The sequence below is a fragment of the Pieris rapae genome, chromosome 2, assembly GCF_905147795.1.
Source record: "Pieris rapae chromosome 2, ilPieRapa1.1, whole genome shotgun sequence".
Classification (NCBI taxonomy): Eukaryota; Metazoa; Arthropoda; class Insecta; order Lepidoptera; family Pieridae; genus Pieris; species Pieris rapae.
Window position 1 is genome coordinate 7,649,353 of NC_059510.1, and position 21,687 is coordinate 7,671,039.

At 30.1% G+C, this 21,687-nt stretch overlaps 1 protein-coding gene across 2 annotated transcripts; it reads right to left on the bottom strand.

Moving 5' to 3' along the window:
- Window positions 1-162: 162 nt before the first annotated feature.
- Window positions 163-20,112, bottom strand: LOC111002876 (facilitated trehalose transporter Tret1). 2 transcript variants are annotated; one of them, XM_022273144.2, is made up of 11 exons: window positions 20,046-20,112; window positions 13,833-13,991; window positions 6,267-6,422; window positions 5,775-5,977; window positions 4,708-4,894; window positions 4,174-4,295; window positions 3,686-3,862; window positions 2,954-3,046; window positions 2,123-2,349; window positions 1,476-1,628; window positions 163-1,123 (listed from the first exon to the last, which is right to left on the bottom strand). In XM_022273144.2, exons 2-11 carry the CDS (start codon window positions 13,942-13,944, stop codon window positions 1,099-1,101), a joined length of 1,455 nt encoding a protein of 484 aa, XP_022128836.1. In that variant the 5' UTR covers window positions 13,945-13,991; window positions 20,046-20,112; the 3' UTR covers window positions 163-1,098. The 2 variants fall into 2 exon arrangements, with proteins under 2 accessions (XP_022128836.1, XP_022128837.1); XM_022273145.2 differs by lacking the exon at window positions 20,046-20,112 and adding an exon at window positions 19,558-19,641.
- Window positions 20,113-21,687: the final 1,575 nt, after the last annotated feature.

Here is a 21,687-nt window from a genome sequence, read left to right on the forward strand (position 1 = left end):
GTGCAGAAATTAACTTATAAAAATATCATATATAATATTATAGATTATCTTTTACGGCGATTGTTTTATGTAATTTTGATTTATTCAGGCGGTGAACGCCGGTGAAGAAATAGTCTTAGTATAATTTAAGATTTAGGATGAGATTTAATCGAAACGAACAAATAATATTTAACATTTATTTCAACAAGTATCACAAAACACAGCCGTTACGTACATTTAATATAAAATCTTTACAAAAGCTAGCATATTGACAAGTAGGTACATCATTTACAAAAAAATAAACTAGTGTGTGTGTGCGTTTCATCATGAATCTTCATGATTTTTTGCGTCAAAATTTTACAAGAACATTGTAAATATTTGAAAACTTTTATTTAAATAAAAAAGATAGTAACGATTACAATAGGACTATATCGTTCGAATGTGAGGGCAGATTATTATCAGATAAAACCCACGGATTTAGAAAATATAATATATTTTAATCAGTTTCACTGTTTACCTATTTTTATACTTTGGTACATAATAAATTCGTTTAATAATTCGTAAGTGCGTTTATAAATATATCTAAATATAAAAGGCACTGGAATAAATCCTTAATATATGTGAAATTAATTCTTATGTAGTATAACAAAATAAATAAAAACATTACCTACATAATATGTCCCGGTTTCAAATTTTTTTTTTTAATATTTTGTAAATAGAACCTATTTTCAATAATATAATAACGGCCCTTCGAAATATGAGTATATATTAAATATATAGAATTGATTGCGATAAAAAATCGCGTAATAACAAAACTTAAACAATTTAATTTTATAAGCCCATTTAAAAATTCAAATTCAACAATGTACTTAAATTACAACAATAACGTAATATAGTTATCTATTAATACTAACAAACATATATATATTTTCTTACTTTATTTTAGCCCGTTTATCGAACTCTTATATCTAACGTCCCAATCCCAAATGGAGTATGGACACATATAATCCTATTCGTAGCCTCTGGCCAAAAAGCTTGGTCCCAAACATACATAATCTCACAAAACATAATTAATCTAAAAGGATTAAAATATATCTTGAACTAAGTTGTGCATATACATTATGCCTTTTCTTGTCTTTGTTTTCTGGAAAAGAAAAAAATATTTTACATTGAAAAATAAATAAGTAAAAATTACGATTTAAACAATTCATTGTAGTAAAATATAATATTAAAAAAAAACAAAAAAATGACGTTTAAATAAGTATGTTTACTTCAAAAACTTTACCACAGACTAGATAAGTTTTTTTGTAAATGGATTTCGTTTCTATACAAACGTCTTTAAAAAGGGTTTAGTTTAGGAACGTTTAACCTAATGACTTGGTGCTATCTACAAATTGTTACATTAAAAAACTGTTCATAATTCATATTTAAATTATAAATACCTATTTAATGTTGAACCCCGATTAATGAAGATTATGAATAATTATTAAACTTACCCAGCTCCCAACATCTCCTGTATTTCCTGGAAGCTCTTGCCCTTCGTCTCAGGCACAAGGAACAATGTAAAGAAAAAGGCAATGACACTACACACGCCGAAGATCCAGAAACCAACATACATTCCGAGGGATGCCGATATGGTTGGGAAGTACCTGGAATGTTTCATTATTGATTATTTCTATTTTATAAAGTATTTAGTATATACTATGAGTAGATAATGAGATCTATTCTATATAGACGTGTAATAAGTGTTCTTCGTTTGGGTTTGTCCACAATTCATGTCGATTGATTCTTTTGATTTGTATATTCCAACTTAGGGAACAGTCCAAATTTCATAAACGCATTTACTGGATACGTGCAATTTAGTTAGCTTCATTTCATTAAGTACTTGTATTAAAATATTCACAAATTTAAAATATCACAATTTAATATGTTTCATTCAAATCATAGTCGTCCAGAGTCTTGTTTTCACATCCCGAGGGAAAGCAAATTTTTTAAACCAAAATTGTAAGAGGTGTTATTATAAACAAAATAAATAATTGTTATAAAAATTCAAAGTAAGACGCGTTTAATGCTAAAGTACCAGAAGCAAAAAAAATTTTTTAATATTAATTATTAAAATCTTACCGATATTTAAAACACGTACCTGGTAACTAAGAAAGACATCACCCAACAGAAGGCAGTGGCAATAGGTGACGCTGCAGCCTTCACTTCAATGGGGAACAGTTCACTCATCACAGCCCAAGGTAATGGTCCCAAACCCCAGCAATAGGTAACAATGAAGACCACAAGGGACAAAATAGGCAGGAAGCTGATAGAGTCCACCACTGGACTGTCGTTCTCTGATAGAAGGAAAAACATGCCGAGCAAACCCTGGCGGAGAGATTTTATTAATAACTTGAACTCAACATAAATGTATAGGAATTTAATTCTTAATAATAATTCAGTGGCTACAACCCTGGGTGTGTCTTTTGGCCTCAGATTGCATTCGTTTCTTGGTTAATTTAATTTCATAAACAAATTGACATATGTCTTCGATTTCTGGAGTTGAGAGATGCTGTTTTCCTCACGATAATTTCCGTCACCCGAGCGAGTGTTAGATGTGCACGAAAACAGAAAGTGCACAGCTGGGGATCGAACCTACGATATCTGACAGTTATAAGAGACGCACAATGAAGCCATTATTGAATTGAATCAAATGTTACCTGAATCATTAAGCGTTTCCGATAGTTTAAATGTAAGAAATAAAAACGAAGATAAAAAAGTCTATGTAATATAAAAAAAAAATCGCTGCCGTTTTGGGTGTGACCTGATTTCTCTTTATTTCTGGTGATAATTATTTATTTATGGCTTAAATAAATAATTATCACCAGACTCTCTCTCACCAGACACCAGAATCACTTCATGTTTTTCGAATCTTCATTCCAAATAATGCAAAAAACTCAATCTATGACTGAACATTGAGAATATGACTTACAGCTCCAAGAGCAGTTCCACATGAGGAGATGAGGAGAAGAATCCGTCTACCAAGCCTATCTACGACCAGCGGTGTGATGAATGAAGCTACCACCTGAAATGTATATTTTCTTTTAACAAAAAATATAATACAATAAAAAAGTATTTTAACTTTTTTTATATAATACACAAACTCGTAGATTAAATTATGTGTATTGGTACATTAATTATAGTACTGTTATTAATATTAATAGTAATAAAAGTTGGGTAAGCGTTTGACCTTGAATTTATTCTAATCATAATTATCAAATTGTCTTGTTTATTATTAACATAAACAAAGTTGTTTGCACGGCCAACGATTTTGGTCTCTACGCTTCTATTCCTGTTAAAAATATTTCCACTCTTTGGACTACATACAGATTCATAGGTCCCCGCTAAAAACCTAGCTAGGTCTAATATATTTCTGCCTCATATTAATGTAAAGTTCCGCAATTTTTAGACTATTTCGAATGTTATATGTGTATATATTATGTAACTAATATTGTACCTAAGTCAAATTAATGTTGAGATCAGCAAGCAATCAGCAATCTTTATTATTTATATAAAAACACCTGCTTATATACAAAACGATTCTTACGTTATGTTTTCATGTTTAAACTTTAAATTAATTTTACTATAAGATATTTTTTCAAATATAAACGTTGTAACTGAACTGACGCACACTCGTATACAATTTTAATAAAAGTATCCATACCTGTACAGCACCAATAATGATGGTGGCGATAGAAGACTCTAGAGAAGTTCCTGATGCATCGAAGATGTCAGTCATGTAGAAGAGAACAGCGTTGATACCACAAAACTGCTGGAAGAATACCAGCGCACACGAGATGTAGAAAGCTTTGAAGTTACTGCCGCGGAAGACATCAGCAATCTAGAACAAATTAATACATAAAGCTAATTCTTTATATTGATTAGTTTTCAAATTTTTAATTAAGCATTTTATTATTACAGTTAATTTATTTATTCATCTTCTTACAAACGTATTTGCGATTATCAAAAATATATTATTGCCCATTCATTTCGTCCATTTTTCACCCTTAATGTGAACTAAAAGTAAATTTAGAAGCTGTAAATGCTTTCCTAATTCGAAATTGGCTTTCATGACAGTCCAGAAAGTTCTAATGACGCAATGTAATGTAAGTAATTCGACAATATAGATACCGTTCATTATTGTAATCTTACCGTGGCAGTCTTCTCCAAGGAAGCCTTCACTTCAACCTCCATTTTGCTGAGTTCAGCTTCAACACCAGCGAGGGAGCGGCCACGGATTGTCGCGAGACATTCTGCTGCTGCGTCTCTGTCATCTGAAAAAAAAAACAATTAAAAACATACGTAAAACTGAACTTAACTAAGATACCTACAGTATGTTTTCATTGTGTATGTTTAAATGTAAACACAAGTAAATTTAACGAGTATTAAAAAATGCTTTTATAAATGGGATTCGTGTGATATTGTTTTCACGAGCCTAAGATTTTCTGTCAAGAACAGTTATTATTATTACGGAATAAAAAAACGTTTGTGTACTTATGTATACGCGTACGAACTTATACTTCTTAGGCGTAAGATAAAAATATTTTCAAAAATTTCATCTTCCGCCTTATTGTACGCTTGTAGAAAAAAGTAAGGACACATTTTAACACAATTGAAATATAACAAAAGATACACGAGTCGATTGTTGATACTGATATGACACGTAAAAAATAAATAGCTACTCACTCTTTAGCAAGTAGTAAGTAGGAGATTCCGGCATGAAGAAGAACAGAACACAGAAGAGTGCGACTACAGCTACACCTACATAGGCTACTGCCATATAAGAGATGAATGGTCCAATACCATAGACCAACAAGAAACCCAGAGTGATGAAGGCTTGGAGGAAAGACCCGAGTGCACCACGGCTATCATCCTGCAATAAAAAACGGTTATTAAAAATCTGACTTAAACGTAAAAGTAAATGTTTGAACGAATATTTAGGTTGGTGCATTCTTGGTTTTTCGTGATGAATACAGGAAAGTTCGAAAACGATTTTATAAGAACTCGACACGTATTAAGGTCAATAAATATAATAAAAATAAGAAAAACTTATACATACTTATTAGTGCAAATTAAATTATTAACACACGTGAATCATGTCTGTATATATCGTCAACCATACAAGCAAAAAGCTCAATATTTTTTTATACATATTTATATATATAAAGCATACATATATTTGTTTGTAAACTAAAAAAAATCTCCCTAAGAAAGACATACCATTCGTTCATCCTTGAAACGTAAATAACAATATAATAGCAGAGCAAAGATTAATGTAAATATAATGTCACAATATTTGTCAAGGGCGGAATCCGTAATGTGACGCAATCAGATAACCCGACCCCTTTAATATTGAATACAATGTACCAGTTTATAGGTTAGGAATAATATAATTAAAGTACGTACAAATCACATTGTTTTTATGTAAACTTCAAGACGATAGTTCTTTTTACTACTTAATATTTTAAACTATGGTTATCAGATATCCTTTGTTAAGGACTTTTATTTACTTACAGTAAATATAAAATATAACTATGAAAAATAGTTAAAGTTTTACTTTTCTAAAGAATATAGTATGTACTCGCAATGGAGACTGAAGTTTTCTTTTAAACATTTAAAAATATACATACCATAGATTACATTCTTAGGATCGTATTTTTTTCTAATAAATTATAGAAAAAAACACATACATTGATTCTAGACTTTACTATAACTTACAAGACTCGAGTCTATATGTAAGGCTATATGCTCACCGTAGCAATTTCGGCACAGTACATTGGCGATATCGTGAAGACCATGCCGACAGACACGCCCCAGAATATACGACCAGCGAATAAATACGCCATAGTCTTAGCCACCGCCACTAGGATCCAACCGATAAATAGAGGGATGGTAGCCGAAATCAATCCCCATTTTCTACCGATTTTTGAAGCTGCAAATCCTCCGACAAATGGTCCTACGAATAAAAAACACAATAAAGGGACAAATTCGTGATTTTTAGAAATAAGCAATACGCTAATATTTCACGTATTTTATCTCTCTTAATTTAATATAATCAGAAACTTGCTTGTCTATTGTAAAACTACTTTTAAATCATAAATTTGTCATGAATTCTATTCATCTCTTTTGAGAGACAATTTAAAATATAATAAAACTGTATTCAATATATATCATTAGTAACGGTTCGATACGTTATCAAATTCTTTTTATTTTATTTTAATTAAACACGCTAATTTTCCACTAACCAAATATAGCGCCAATGGTGAGAATTGATCCCATCCAGGCCAAGTCATCCGGCGTGGGTATGGTTTCCAAGGGTGATTCACTAGTATTGTTAAGCTTGGAGTTGATAGGTGCCGTCCATCCCATGTTGTAGCCCAGACACGCGATGAGTATGTTCGCTGGAACGAGACACGGGATATAGAATATGTACTCAAATGACATGAAAACATATTTTCTCTTCTCAAAAAATAAATCAATCTAATTGCAACTTAACTAGTTTTTATCTCTGTCATATTTCGTTTACGTTGTAATAAAAAGACTGATTCATTTTTAAAAACTAGGGGAATTAGCTTTAACTTATCATAAAAAACAAAAATAAATGCTTGTATTTCGTGATTCCTGTTTTTCAGTAGTTTAATGTCTAGATGCATTGGTTTGTTTTTACAACTGAAACACTCCCGATGGCCGTGACAATAATTTAGTTTTTAATTTAATGAATAAGTCGCAGTATCCTGATATAATGTTTACATACTTTTTAAAAATATTAGTATCGAAATACGTGTTTGTATTACACGAATATTATAGTCGTTTGGTGAGTGACAAGAACTAAGTCTAGAAGGGTACGTATAGAACCTACGGATCTTTTATCTGTCACTACTTTAATGGACCAGTGAATAGGCAATCTGGCTCTTAAAACTTAATTACTAACATTGATGAAAATATTAAAATGTTTCAAAAAAATCTTCCAACGTACCTACCGTACTTTGTTCATCATGCTATTAATGAGGTTTAAGTTTCATTTATTTTCATTTTTATATTTTGTTGTTGCTTGTTTAATTTTTTCCCTTGCAAGCTTGGTTATGTTCTAATACAATTTAAGTGTATGTGTATGTGTGTAAAATTTGTTATGTCATATTTTCATATATTTATATACGTTGCTTTAGAACTCTTAAATTATTTTTTCTCATAAATTCGGTTTGAATCTACCATCTCTTTCTGAAACATTATCTGCATGCCAAGCCATAATAAATTAGCCTCGCCTTCACAATAATAAAAATTCGCCATCATCGTAAAATAAAAAAAAAATAGAAAATGTGTAATATAAAAACATAAAAATGGCGCCAAAATAAACCTACCCTGGGCGCTGCCATAGACAAAATAAACTCGTAATGTCATAAAAGTAAGCTTTTCCCGCCGAATCTGCTTTAATTTTGTTTAATGTTTTATTTAATTTTGTTTAATGTTTATATATAAGTACATGTTATATTTACTTGATTAAAAAAACAATTCCTAGAAATATAGAGCAATTACACAGATAAGAATTCTCGTTAGAAAAATACTATGATTATGTTAACAATGTTCTATGTATTTCCGGTATATATAATGTGCATAGTCCAGGCACATATATGATGTAGTTATTATTTGTTTTGTTTAATATATTAATCAGTATTGTTGTAGTATAAATACAACAATAGTTAATGTTGTGGTTGCACACAAAGAGCAATAATATATGAGCCCCTTAACATGAATTTGTATGCCCAACATATATAAATTAGTATAACTTTTGTAAATAAAAATCCTCTTTAAAAAGACTTGGTTTCTCTTTTCTTAAATCAATCCTCAAAGGCAAAATAAATTTCAGTAGTAAAATTACTACAGAAATTAATTTGCGTATAAATAAAATAAACAAAACTTCAATGAAGTATAAATGTTTGACTTGTGGTAAATAATGTTTGTATTAATTCCGTTACATAAATCTAGATTGTGTTGGGTTAAGGGATATATTGGTCTTCTTGCGTCAGAATTTGGTCCAGATATATAACAAATATGTATAAGAAACTTACTGGAGTCAATAATATTATTGAATATCTTAACGGGGCATAGTAGATGATCTTGCCTGATTTTAATAACTGATTGGAGCCCTCGAACACATCGTTTCAAATCACGAAACAACAAAACGAAATGACATTATTTATGTACATAAATGTACAAAGAAATTTAAATTCTTATTCCCAAATTACAATTTAGTATATAGTTTGTTAATAAATTAAGTTAATAAGTAGTTAGATGATCGTAAAATAGGTGCATGGGCTTGGCCTATTGTTTGTATGCATTCGATGCTAACTCAATAATGTAACACACCCATTTGCTTGTTCCAATAAACCAACCAACAGATCCAAACGCGACGTCAAGTCAATTCTTAATAATTGTATAAATTCATTTGACGCTGACAATACATTGGTTTTAAAATTAAAATTGTATAATTTTTATTATCAAAGATTATATGTGTTTATTTGAGTATGTACTAGATTTAACGGTTTTCATTGATAACCGGTGTGAAATTATTTGACATTTCGTTGCCTGTTTAAAATATAATAAATTCGCAGTTATGCGCTGTGAAAATCCTGTTGCATTACGTTTATTTGTACATAGCCAACGGAGGCGGTAATATGGCACTTCCCTTTTGAGATCAATTCGATTTGACATTGTGTAGCAATGATCTTTAGCAGTGTATACATTTCAATATTAAAAGGAAAAGTTTTTTTAAATGTAATTGGTCAATAATATGCCTAAGTGTAAAAACGATTGAAATATCACATGACATCTACGGTCATGATAAAAAAAAAGAGAAAAAAGAAATTAATTACTTAAAGAAATAAACTGAATTAGTTCTAAAGTACTCTAAAATATTGTTTGCTTCCTAAGTTCTATTTATTGATGACAATACAAAGTGTATTTAAGACCATTGTATAATTTAACTGCGATAGAGGCTCCCGCAACGTATTCGTAAATTATAGGAAGTCATTAATCATAAATGGTGGAATTAATGACGTTACACCTCCCATTAGTCACCATACACAATACAATAATAAAGCGTTACCTACTGAAGTCATCTGCTTTGCGTTGTGTAAAGGAAACAATCTAATCTCAATTGAGCTATAATTGTTTATTTTAAACTTTGCTGCGCTGAAGGAAGATGAATGCTTCTATTCTAAATATATCTTGAATAATATGTGGTAATATAATTCAACCCGAAATGTCTTTTGTTTCCTGTTGTTTCATGATATTCTGCATTTAATAAAATAGCATATATATATGCATAAAATTTAGCATGAATTATTACTCAATAAGGTTGAGTTTTATTATCTAACGTCGAGGTAGAATACAAAATTATACTAAAACAATTCTGATTTTGTGTTCTGTATTACCTAGACGTCCGTCGGTTCACAAATTAGCGTTACATAAGACAGTGTTTGTCGCGCACCACCAGCAGTAGAACCAGTTATCCACTGATGTATTCCGAATCAATTCGGCTTAGGATCCTTTAAGAAAAGACCGTACTTTCGAGCCTTTTGGCAATGTGAGTGTCCATGGGCGGTGGACACTTAACATCAGATGAACTTCCTGCCATGTAAAAATAATAAATGAAAACTTATGTAAACTTGTAAAATTCAAAATTTTGAAATAATCTTTATTTTTATAATTTTAACTCAAGTTGCAAGGGCATACCAGCGTACAGTCAAATATATTATTCATGTGTTATTTTGACACATCTAAAAAAACATACCTTTTGTAGTAATAATAATTAGGGACAATAGTAGTACCTATGTATGACTGACATTCCATTTATTATCACACAACAATAAAGATATTTTGGATGCGTCTTCGTGTCTATATTTATCGTGATAATTAAACTATATTTGTTTATAATCTATGCACGTGAAATTCGCATGACATTCGCTCACACCCATGAGTGTTGGCAGGTAAGATGAATTTTAAATATTTTATTTATTACTTCAAGCACTTCGAATGATTGAAGTCACTGAGTTATAATAGAGAATATTATATAATATTCGTTTATAGAGTAAGTTATATTTAAATATATTAAAAACGTCGATGAATTTATTTTATTATCAGGGACAAATTATTATAAATTATCAATACAGTATTTTTGGAGATTAGCGTTAATTTAATTTCTTTTGTTTTAGCTAACAATTTAGATTTTTTGTACAACATGTTTTAATAATATATTATTTATTTTATTTAGCAAATTGCAAGGCATTGCTTCGATGCAAAAATCGGTACATATTATAATAATGAAACAGTAAGGACAGGGGTTAGGGATACGATGTGTTAGTCCTGGAACAGTATAGATGTAAAGGAAAATAGGGGCTAAGCGAATACAGACAGACAGTAAGTATGGATGGAGGCATACTGAGGAGTCCCTAAACGATTCTTGTAAACTATGCCATTATATATTCAAAGTAAATTACTGTCGGTAGATAAAACAGACCTAACTATTTATATTTTATTACTTTATTTACACTAAGTAGGTAATATAAATTTTCGATAGCGTTTTATTAGCATGCACATATCGAAAAAGGTTCTCAACACACAAATTAACTTTGTCACATATTTAAACTACGATTTTTTTTTAAAGTAAAATAACTATGAACTCTTAGTTATTTTAAAGCAATGATTATGCAAGTAGTTCTAGATCAAATCTGCCAAAGTTCTCTCAGAAGTTTAAATCTGTTAGGGTTTGACAAACCAAGTGTATAGCATCAGTTTATCCTCGGAAATCATTAGCAAAATATCTTAATTTTCGCCCATGTATAAGGCGGCTGCAAAGTATCTAGGCGAGTCGGGACCATAATGTTCGTACTAACTTTTGCCAGTCTTGCAATATCTGAGATTACAATTATGGTATGACGAAAAGATGCAGATAGAGGCAGCTGCTTATCCTTCAGTAAAACGATAGATTTTCCACATAATATGACCTATGAAATGTAAATACCTTATTGACAACGGTATCGTCTATCTTAATTTTCGCCCATGTATAAGGCGGCTGCAAAGTATCTAGGCGAGTCGGGACCATAATGTTCGTACTAACTTTTGCCAGTCTTGCAATATCTGAGATTACAATTATGGTATGACGAAAAGATGCAGATAGAGGCAGCTGCTTATCCTTCAGTAAAACGATAGATTTTCCACATAATATGACCTATGAAATGTAAATACCTTATTGACAACGGTATCGTCTATCTTAATTTTCGCCCATGTATAAGGCGGCTGCAAAGTATCTAGGCGAGTCGGGACCATAATGTTCGTACTAACTTTTGCCAGTCTTGCAATATCTGAGATTACAATTATGGTATGACGAAAAGATGCAGATAGAGGCAGCTGCTTATCCTTCAGTAAAACGATAGATTTTCCACATAATATGACCTATGAAATGTAAATACCTTATTGACAACGGTATCGTCTATCTTAATTTTCGCCCATGTATAAGGCGGCTGCAAAGTATCTAGGCGAGTCGGGACCATAATGTTCGTACTAACTTTTGCCAGTCTTGCAATATCTGAGATTACAATTATGGTATGACGAAAAGATGCAGATAGAGGCAGCTGCTTATCCTTCAGTAAAACGATAGATTTTCCACATAATATGACCTATGAAATGTAAATACCTTATTGACAACGGTATCGTCTATCTTAATTTTCGCCCATGTATAAGGCGGCTGCAAAGTATCTAGGCGAGTCGGGACCATAATGTTCGTACTAACTTTTGCCAGTCTTGCAATATCTGAGATTACAATTATGGTATGACGAAAAGATGCAGATAGAGGCAGCTGCTTATACTTCAGTAAAACGATAGATTTTCCACATAATATGACCTATGAAATGTAAATACCTTATTGACAACGGTATCGTCAAGTACATCTAATTAAGTTCCAGGTACTGGTGTCATGCCATAATATCCGGTATAATTGTAATTGGCAATCTAAGTCATATACTCGAAGATGGATCCCGCCACATTAATTCGTTTTCAAAAAGTTAATCAGCCGAAACAATGTGTTAAAATTTAAATAATAATTTAAATTCCAAGGTCAAACAGTTGATTATTTCACATTATCAGTACTTTACATAATGTTGATAAAAATACCAAAAACAAGTGTAGTGGGGTAAGATAGAGCATTGGTTATCATTAGGTTAGCAATAAAAATTATATAAACTTTTATGACCTTTGTGATTATATTTTATATAATAACATTGACATTATTTAATATTATTAAGCCTCATGTATGTTTCTTGACAGTAAATACCAAAAATTTAACAGGAAAATTATAGCGGAAACGGTTCGTAGCACGGATTTTGCTACGAAACGTAGACGTCGCATGACAATTTCAGTTACATCATGTGTATTAAATCGTAAATTTGTTGCAAGTGCCTTAGGAAATGTATTATTTATGTGTCCGTTTTTTAAAATTCTAATTGAAAGAATAAAATCATAAGTCGTTTTCAAATGATACATTGAAAACAGCAAATAGCATTTCGTCGATTATCAACGTGAAATCATTGTTATAACAGCTGTATTAAAATACAATAGACCTTCAATGTTTATTATATTACGATTTTCCACACTTTTTTGAAAAAAAAACTGTTCTTTTAGGAAGTTAACTATGATTACAACAAAAGAAAATAATTAATTATATCATATGGCATTGTATATATGATACTTCTAAAATAGTGTAATAAAAAAAACGATGAGTAAGCTGAGTTTTGAATAAATTTTTGTTAAAAAGTTGATAGTTTACTTATTTCACTGTAATTAAATGAACTACACAATCATGGTCAGCAAGAATGTATGTAAATAAAGTATGTCGAGTTATGTAATTGTTAAGATGTTTTTATTATTTTATTATTATATATATTTTATTGTTTCAAACCAGAGTTCTTCTGCCACGCAATTGATAAAATTTCGCGATAGTAGCTTATTTATGTAACAATATTTTTAGTTAATTATTGGTTAAAGTTGGTTTCAGTGTGTGTTGAAAAGCAATTTGTGAATTATTAAAATTAATTAAAATATGTTTTCAAGTTTAAGAAAATATTTGTACCAAGAAAACACTCGGGTCTTAAGTATGAGTCTTATGATATACCTACGTGTACTTTATCAGACATTTAATCCAGAGGTTATTTATTTTATAATATTATAACAGTGTTATCTGTTATACGTATTCAACGATGGAACTATTATTTTGCATTTATTTTTTAAGAGAAAATAATAATTCTACGAGTATTAATGCGGAAAATTTAAAGATTTTGTTTTCGAAAACGGCATTTCGTCATAAAAAGCAGAGAACGAATGTTTTTTTTTAAATTAATTTTAAATTTTTTTTTATTGTTTCTCAAATTTTTACATCATTAAATGAGTATGAGACAACCCCCGTAAGTAGTCAAGAGACAGTTGTGTGTAATGTATGCTATAAGTATTTATTTGTACATAATATAATAAACAACGTAAATTGGTTTACCGCGCCAAGCCATAGTGAGTCTTATCTGAGATTTTAAATTACTTTTCACAGCAATATAACTTATTTTTTAATTCATTTATGTTAAAACCGTAATTCAAAAAATATTAGCTTAAATTAAGATGTCGGCTCAATGTTGGGTGCGAATGGCCAGCCAGTGCCAAATCGAAAAAGAAATAGGACCTATTTAAAAAACTCACGAATTCAAATCCCATTCGGATATACCACAGACACATTTTTCACAGATAAACACAAACACATCACATAGACATACCGACGCCGGCGATGACATATTGCCTCCAAAGTTGTCCCTCCTCCATTCTGTACGCTTGTTGGTTGACTGGCGCGCCGCTGCCCACGGGGTCGTAAGCGTAGCTATCTGCCATCTGACGTCACTTCTCTACGTAGTATTGGCACGCACGCCGTTCCAAATCTGTAAGAGTTCCGGTTTCAGATTTTTCTCGTCACTATTAATTACTTAATTATATGTGCAAAAATTCCTTTCGTGTTTTACTTATTAAAAATATTCGAATTTTAACATAAAGATAATGTTTAATTAAATTGTCCCGACAGATATGTAAGCTAATTATGATAATTATTGATTAAAAGTCTAATTATCTCCACGTTTTACGTGACTTCTGAAAAACATTGGCCTATTAGATTACATTAAAATTCTTTGGGTGTGGTAATATTTCAAACAAGATATATTGTTATGAAGTATGAGTTTCATAAATATATTGGAAAGGAAACAGACATACATTATGGATTTATGTTAAGTAATAATATAAATGTGACTTATTTATTCGAAGAATTATAATTTAGATTGCTACATAAAAAAATCTAAACATACATAATACATAAATTAAACACAATATAGCAGTGATTATAAAAGGAAAATATTCTTAGGAATTATCACATATTTCCCATAAATATTACATTATATCAGTTAAAGATAATACAAGTAGATATTTAATGCACAACGATTTGTTTTATTATTTGTATTGTTTTCCATAAACTACAAATTAAGTACATGAATTTGTACCATAGCTAATGAGCTTATAATGGATAACTATCTCAGATTCTGTACTTTTTTCTTTATAGGTATATTTTTTATCACGACATTTTTGGGTCTAATATGTATTCTAGGTCTAACATGTTTTACGTACATGATAGAGAAAAGAAAAACCATGGGTGCTTGGTTCAGTGTTACCACCACCTCTACAAAAACCACTTAACCACTGGGCAATAATCCTCTTCAGCGGATTACAAATAACTGACATTATTATGTATCTATTTTGTTGGTGTTGCAACTTAAAACAAAACAATTACATTTCGAAACATTTTGTTCAGTTAATTACAATCTTTGATGGCGATTGGTTATTACGATGTTTTATATATATGTTGTTATATAAGGTGATCCTGGCAAGTCCAGGGGAAATAATACATTTTCCGTGTTGCGAGCAAATTTATATCTATTATAATAAATAAATTATTTTCTTTATACATAAGGATTACTTATCACATTGAACTGATTGTGTTTATATTTTTTTATTGATTTAAATTCAATGTCTCACAAATTAAATCACGATACAATTCTTATAGGAAAAATTCTATATCAATCTAGTATTATATTTTTTATGATTATAGTTTTAATTTTATAAACATTAATAATAAATTATATTAAAAATCCAGTGGCGTTACAAGCCTATATAGGCCTCAAAATTGCTTCCACTTCCTTGATCCTTTTTCTCGCGATGAGAACTAGTTATTCATTAACTTTATCTAATGTAAATCTTTGCGTGGATGGTATCGGTTCTAAATAGCGCTACCCTTTTTGACTAATTTTGGTAGAGTGAGATTAAAGAGGGCGCTGGTCTAATAAAAATAGTACTCAATATTTTAATATTATATTTTAAAATAAAGTAATAATATTGATTACTAAACACTTATCAATATAAATTTAGAGTAATATAATTAGGAGTAATTAAATTAATTCCATTTAATTCTTTAAATTATTCATAAATAACCTTATAGAACGGAAAAGTCCGGATAATGAGGAAATGGTTTTTCGCGTATAGAATAATTAACGATTTCCCGTGTCTCGTTCCGGTATAAGTTTTCCTTAAGGGAAGCAAGTACAATGATCTTATGACATCGACTAATATGTTTTTCTTTAATCCTGCGTTTTCCTGTTATTATAAACCGCTAGAAACTGCTACGATCTTAACAAAAGAATGTAAAATGTTCTACATCTCTTAATTTTGGAGATATAAAACTTTCTTCAAGTTTTCCTTCTTGATCAAACCTTTTCAACGCTTTCTTCACTTGACATTACAAAAACTCTGTGACCTACTGAATCGTATGCGTAAATTTAGCCCTTATATACAGACTCTTTAGCACAATATTCTACAACAAATTAATTATTATGAAATTGATTTATCTACGGATTCATATCCTATTATTGATTTTCTTTACGCCTGATAATTTTTATTCAGCAAAAAATAATTTATAAGCTGTCAGGCTGAAAACTCAAATAACTGACACACAGTTTTTTAAAATTAATATGTCTAAAGTTTACTCAAATTTTTCAATGTCTTTCTCAAATTTCTCTATCCGCATCACAAAATTCTACAAAAAAATTGCGAAATTGTCCCATGCGTTCATGCGTGATGCGTTGACCAAGGGAACTATGTTTTGAAGAAAGGCGTCTCAAAAAACTAATAATTATACTTATATTTGTGAAAATATTTGCATTTTATACGCTATAGCCAGAGCTATAACATTTTCCGTGTGGAATTTTATATACAACAAGTTTTAGACTATGGTTGTTTGCTACTGATGTTTAATATCTAAATCATTTGATTATGAGCAATTTCAGGCCATAAGAAACTCACTTATTTTTAATATTTTAACAATAATAATATAAACTGTAAAAACTTCACAGATTGTTGAGAGAAATACCATAAGCGTACAATGACGATTAAAAATGTATGGCCCTTTAATGATACACTTAGAAGTATTAGATTATGGCAACAGGTAAACATGATTAACATGATAATGCACTCATAGATATTATGGAGAGTTTTACAAGGTTAATATCAAGCAGTAGCTTGAGAGATTTAACTATTGCACTTGGTTAGTGCAATTATTAACGAATGTGATCGACCTTCATAGGGTTTTTTGGTTTAATTATTTATAGGCAAGTTGCTATATCAATTACAAAGTTTCACAAAGCTTGATTGATATATCAACACATGAAGCCGAATTGGTCTAAAATATGACGGATTTCTCACGATGTTTCGCTTCGTCACATCTATATTTATTTCTTATAAAATAAAGTAAAAATATCCTTTATTCGAGTACTTCATAATATGGATTTCATTGAGTCCATGTCATTCTGTTTAACAGTAGTACTCGACCTCCGACGGAGTAAAGGCCTTCTCCAAAGTTATCCACTTGTCTCTCGCTACCATTTTTCAATCCTTTATTCCACTCACTCAGGTTTTTAGTGGGCGTCCTTTCATTATTTAATATATGGCTTATTAGTTACAAGACGTAATTACTATTCAAAATATTTTCTTTATACAATTTTTTACATAGAGGTTTCAGATTTTTTTTGGAAAACCGCATGTAATGGCATTGAGATATCGCACTTTACGCACTATAAGAGCCAATTCACACTATCTGTTCTATCTTAAGTATATCAAATTGGCTTGATAATTGAGTAGTACTGATTTGATAATTAACATATCAAAAACATTGTGAAGGTTTCATAATGGCCGTAATAAATATATATCATTCGAGTAAATCAAAAACTAGTGTGATAATTTAAAATTAATGTATATACTAGTTTATTTTAAAAACAGCATGCAATTGTGAATCTCCTTTTCACATAGTTTTAAGTGATACAGTTCGTGGACACTCAAACTGCTAGAAAGATCAAAAGCTTTGCCAATCTTTGTTTGACAGTAGTAGTCCTGCCTGCCCGTTATAAAGCTCAAAAGATGAAGCTTGAAGCTCCAAAAAAGGAGATGAGTGATTGCACCAGTGGATTTATTTCTGTCATGGTCGTCACGATAAAATTATGACACTGAATGATATCATATTGGATATTATCACAACTAAGGATGAGCATGTACGCCTCACAATGATGAATTATAAAATAATAATACCTAAGTGGACTTCTTTCTATCGTATCTTATTTCACTAGTGGGGTGACTATGAGAAAAATCATGACACCGAATGTTAAAATATCATTTTGGATTTTATCAAAACTAAGGATGAGCATGCCCACATCACAAGGATAAATGCATGAATGATAATAATAATATAAGCTCGATAGGAAAATAATGTTAAAGTTCGACAAAGTACCATTTCAATATTGAGCAAATATAAAATTACTACGACGAGACTTAAGTAATAGTAAACATTACTTCATTTTTACTTCCAAGAAAATAATGCAACGTAACTAGATATTCTTCTCATGAATCAGTGTCTCAAGAGCTCTTTTTTAATTTCATAGAATCTTTCCGAATTTATCATACTTGATTATTATTTTTATATTTATATATATACATAACTTAAATGAATAAAGACTTATTATTATTATTAGCTACTTTTCACTATGACATTTATTCATAACTTATAGTAGCATATTAAAAAAAGAGGCATCATACGACATTATAATAAATATTATCACAAACTAGTCATTTATTAAGCCATTTATATTACACCTAATACACATATGCAATTAAAATTGTCTATGGATGGTCGAGGGTCAGCAACATACTATTTTATATCATTTATATGATAATGCAGGAATCTGTTCTATGTTATACATTCAGGAAGTAAAGTACAGTATGTAGGAAGTATTACCAGGTAATCGTTTTGACGAAAGTACTCATTTCTCTTTTTTATCACAGCGTAAACATAATTTGAAAGAAAAAGACGAAAGAGATCGATTCAATTTTGATTCTATCAATACCTCACATCTATCAAGAGTATGAGTAAATTTTAAATATTACAGTAAAATATTTGTATATTAACACTTCCGCATGCAAATTTTTACAATGCATTATCGTGTCAATACACTGGTCTTGTAGGAGTTCGCGGTTATTTTTTTAAACATAACTTTTAGATGTTTTATAAGAAATAAAAGGGCCACTATCTCTACAAAACGATAACGTAACCCCGTTACAGTAAGTCAATACTTAACACATTTACCAATTATTATTCTTATAAAAAGTTAATGAAAAATATCTTGCCCTATATGGTAATTGAAACTGTTCCTTTTAAAATCTAATACAAACAGAAATTAGCGAAATATAGTTCGTCTAAATATGTATCCATAAAACTATCTAATTTACCTTAACACAGTCAAGCCATTTTCTTTTACAGTAAAATCTACATAATCTACACTAAAACAAGCTAGTAGATTTTATAAATGATAACTTGGTGTTGATAAAATGTGATTTAAAGAATCAGTATGTTTGATAAGGTATAATAAATAATAATGTATATTATTTTTTAATGCGATTAATTATTAATTAATTAAATTGTAATTATTTGATTTAATAAGACGTAACGCACAATCAAAATTATCTATATCCCCCAGGATTTAAAACTTTAAGGGCCTGTTTCACAATGTCCGGATAAGTTCCAAATAAGCTATTTATTACTTTTTGGTAGGATAAATAGTATTTTTGCGTTTCACGACTGTCAGATAGCGCTATACATCATGAAATGCGAAGTATCTTATTTGGAACTTTTATCTTTCGAATAATTTATGTGTTACATAGCTATTTGGCACTTTATCCATACATTGTGAAACAGGCCCTAAGACTTTTAAAATAACTTACCAAGAGCCAAGTGCAACTAAAAACAAAAATTGTAAAAGCTGCCACTTTCTCCAATAAATAATAATATAATTTGGGTTTCTCATTAAAAACTATTTGTAGAATATGTTATCTATGGTCAAATAATAATTTTAAAAAACTTACACGCTTTTAACAAGTAAGTACTCTGTGGTACTTGTTGTAGTTCTACGGCTCCAATCGGTATGAGTTTTGCAACACTGTACAGAACATTTAATATTGCGTTGTGTCAACTGATAATTTTATAATAATGCATTGATTATATTTTTAATGACTCATAGAATACATAGTGTTATGGTACAATACAATTTTTTACAAAACTTGAAGTTTTCATGACACTTGTGACAGGACTTTTGACCGCACGGAGAAAAGAGGTTTTATTCCCTTATTTATAAATATTACACTTTTTCTGTAAATCCCTATTTGAACATAATATTGCTCTTATACTTTTCCGAGCGTAATATACTTCGCAGTATATAAAAATAATAAGTTTGTATATTTAAAATACGCGCTAATAATATTGCAAATTTGCAAAACTATTACGGCTTGTTAAATAAATTTTTATTTACCTTTTATAAAATAAATTAGTATAATTCTAATATAAATTCACTCACACTATGGAACACGACACGTACCACGCTGTGAAGCTGACACTACTAAATTAATAAAGTACTAATTACCATTACAACAATTCAAATTATAGATAACATGAAAATGGTCCAGCCCTTTTTATCTATAGATATGATACAAATTATAGAAATTTAAAATGTAACCGATTGATGTCTATCGTTAAATATAAAAAGATATTTCAATTAGCGAGAAATCGCAACATCAATATTTCTTTTACAACTTTGTTATGTAAAACAGGCAATGCGTTACAGGAACAAACATATTTTGCGTCTCATTTAATCTTTTAATACATTTAACATTTTATATATAGAACTTGGCACTCAGGACCTTCTCATGAATCATTATTATCAAAGGATGAAGATGCTTTTGATACAAATTATACTTTAGTGTTATTTAAATCAATTAAAATCTCTTTGCCTATTAAAATACCGAAGAAAGTGAAACCCCAATGTATCTCTTATTTCTTTTTTTACGATGGTTAAAAATGAGTGTCGCTCACTGGAAAACAGCGTATAAGAATCATTTAAACAGCTTATTATTTACGAGAAACGAAATCGCATTAATTAACTAGTTTTAGTAAAAGACACGGAAAACATATGTTAATTCTTATGAAATGACACAGGTAGCGATGTCTACTTGAGTTGAAGAGGTTTGACGCCATGATAAACGCAATAATGAAGACACGGCGGTAGGAAATTTTATGTTTAGATAAAGAGATACCAAAGTGTGGAGTCATTGGATTTCTTTGAATTAATTGAACGAAATTTCCTGTGTCCCATGACTTGTAGGGTCGAAACGGAATGTATGCTTTTTTAATCTTTTCCTAAAGTTTTTTGTTTCGAAGGGCAACAACGCTAACAGAAAAAGAAATAATTCGTAATCAGACGGATTATATTTCAACATTTTACAGCAAAAGAAAAAATAATGAACTTAATGGGCTTATGTTTTTCTACACTTTACTAAACATGTAAAATTTTGCAGTTGAAAAAAGAAAATTGGCTTTTCGTCCTAAAGTTAAGTTATGCAAATTCTTTGACACAACGTTACATATTGTACCAATATATTTTATTTATATCTTTAGATTCTTATTTTGATATGTTTAAGAGGTTATGGTTATTCCAACTACAACTTAACAAAGCATATATATTATATATACTAGCGGACCCGTCGGATGTTGTCCTGCATTTTATTTTAAGCGTTTGATATCCTATCAAACAAAGTATGTAAAGTACCGGCTGCAGCACCATCTGCCGGACTGATTTGTTAATCTAAACCATCCAGAGCTCCACCCAAACGCAAACAATAAGAAATGTTCAAATCGGTCATGCCGTTTAAGAGGAGTTCATCATCAGTTACATACACACGTACAATATAATTATATATGCTCAAACTCAAACTACTACTTTATTCATATAGGTAAACAAGTACACTTATGAACGTCAATTTTTTTTTAAATTTTACATTTACTATGTATGTAAGCTATCTTGTACGTTAGATCAAACTGCTCACAACAACTGTTAAGTAGTTTAGGAGTCCATAGCAGACAAACAAAAACTATTAAGATTAATTATACTAATTTAAAAATATTATATCAATTTTCATTAAAGTTACGCACTCGAAAAAAGT

What these genes read in the sequence shown, in the direction of transcription:
- LOC111002876 (XM_022273144.2), bottom strand. Translation starts at nt 13,944, where the DNA reads ATGGCAGATAGCTACGCTTACGACCCCGTGGGCAGCGGCGCGCCAGTC. An exon ending in ACTGTGCCGAAATTGCTACG is followed by an intron (nt 4,895 to 5,774) that starts GTGAGCATATAG and finishes TTTTTATTGCAG; the next exon opens with GATGATAGCCGTGGTGCACT. An exon ending in ATGTCTTTCTTAGTTACCAG is followed by an intron (nt 1,629 to 2,122) that starts GTACGTGTTTTA and finishes GAAACATTCCAG; the next exon opens with GTACTTCCCAACCATATCGG.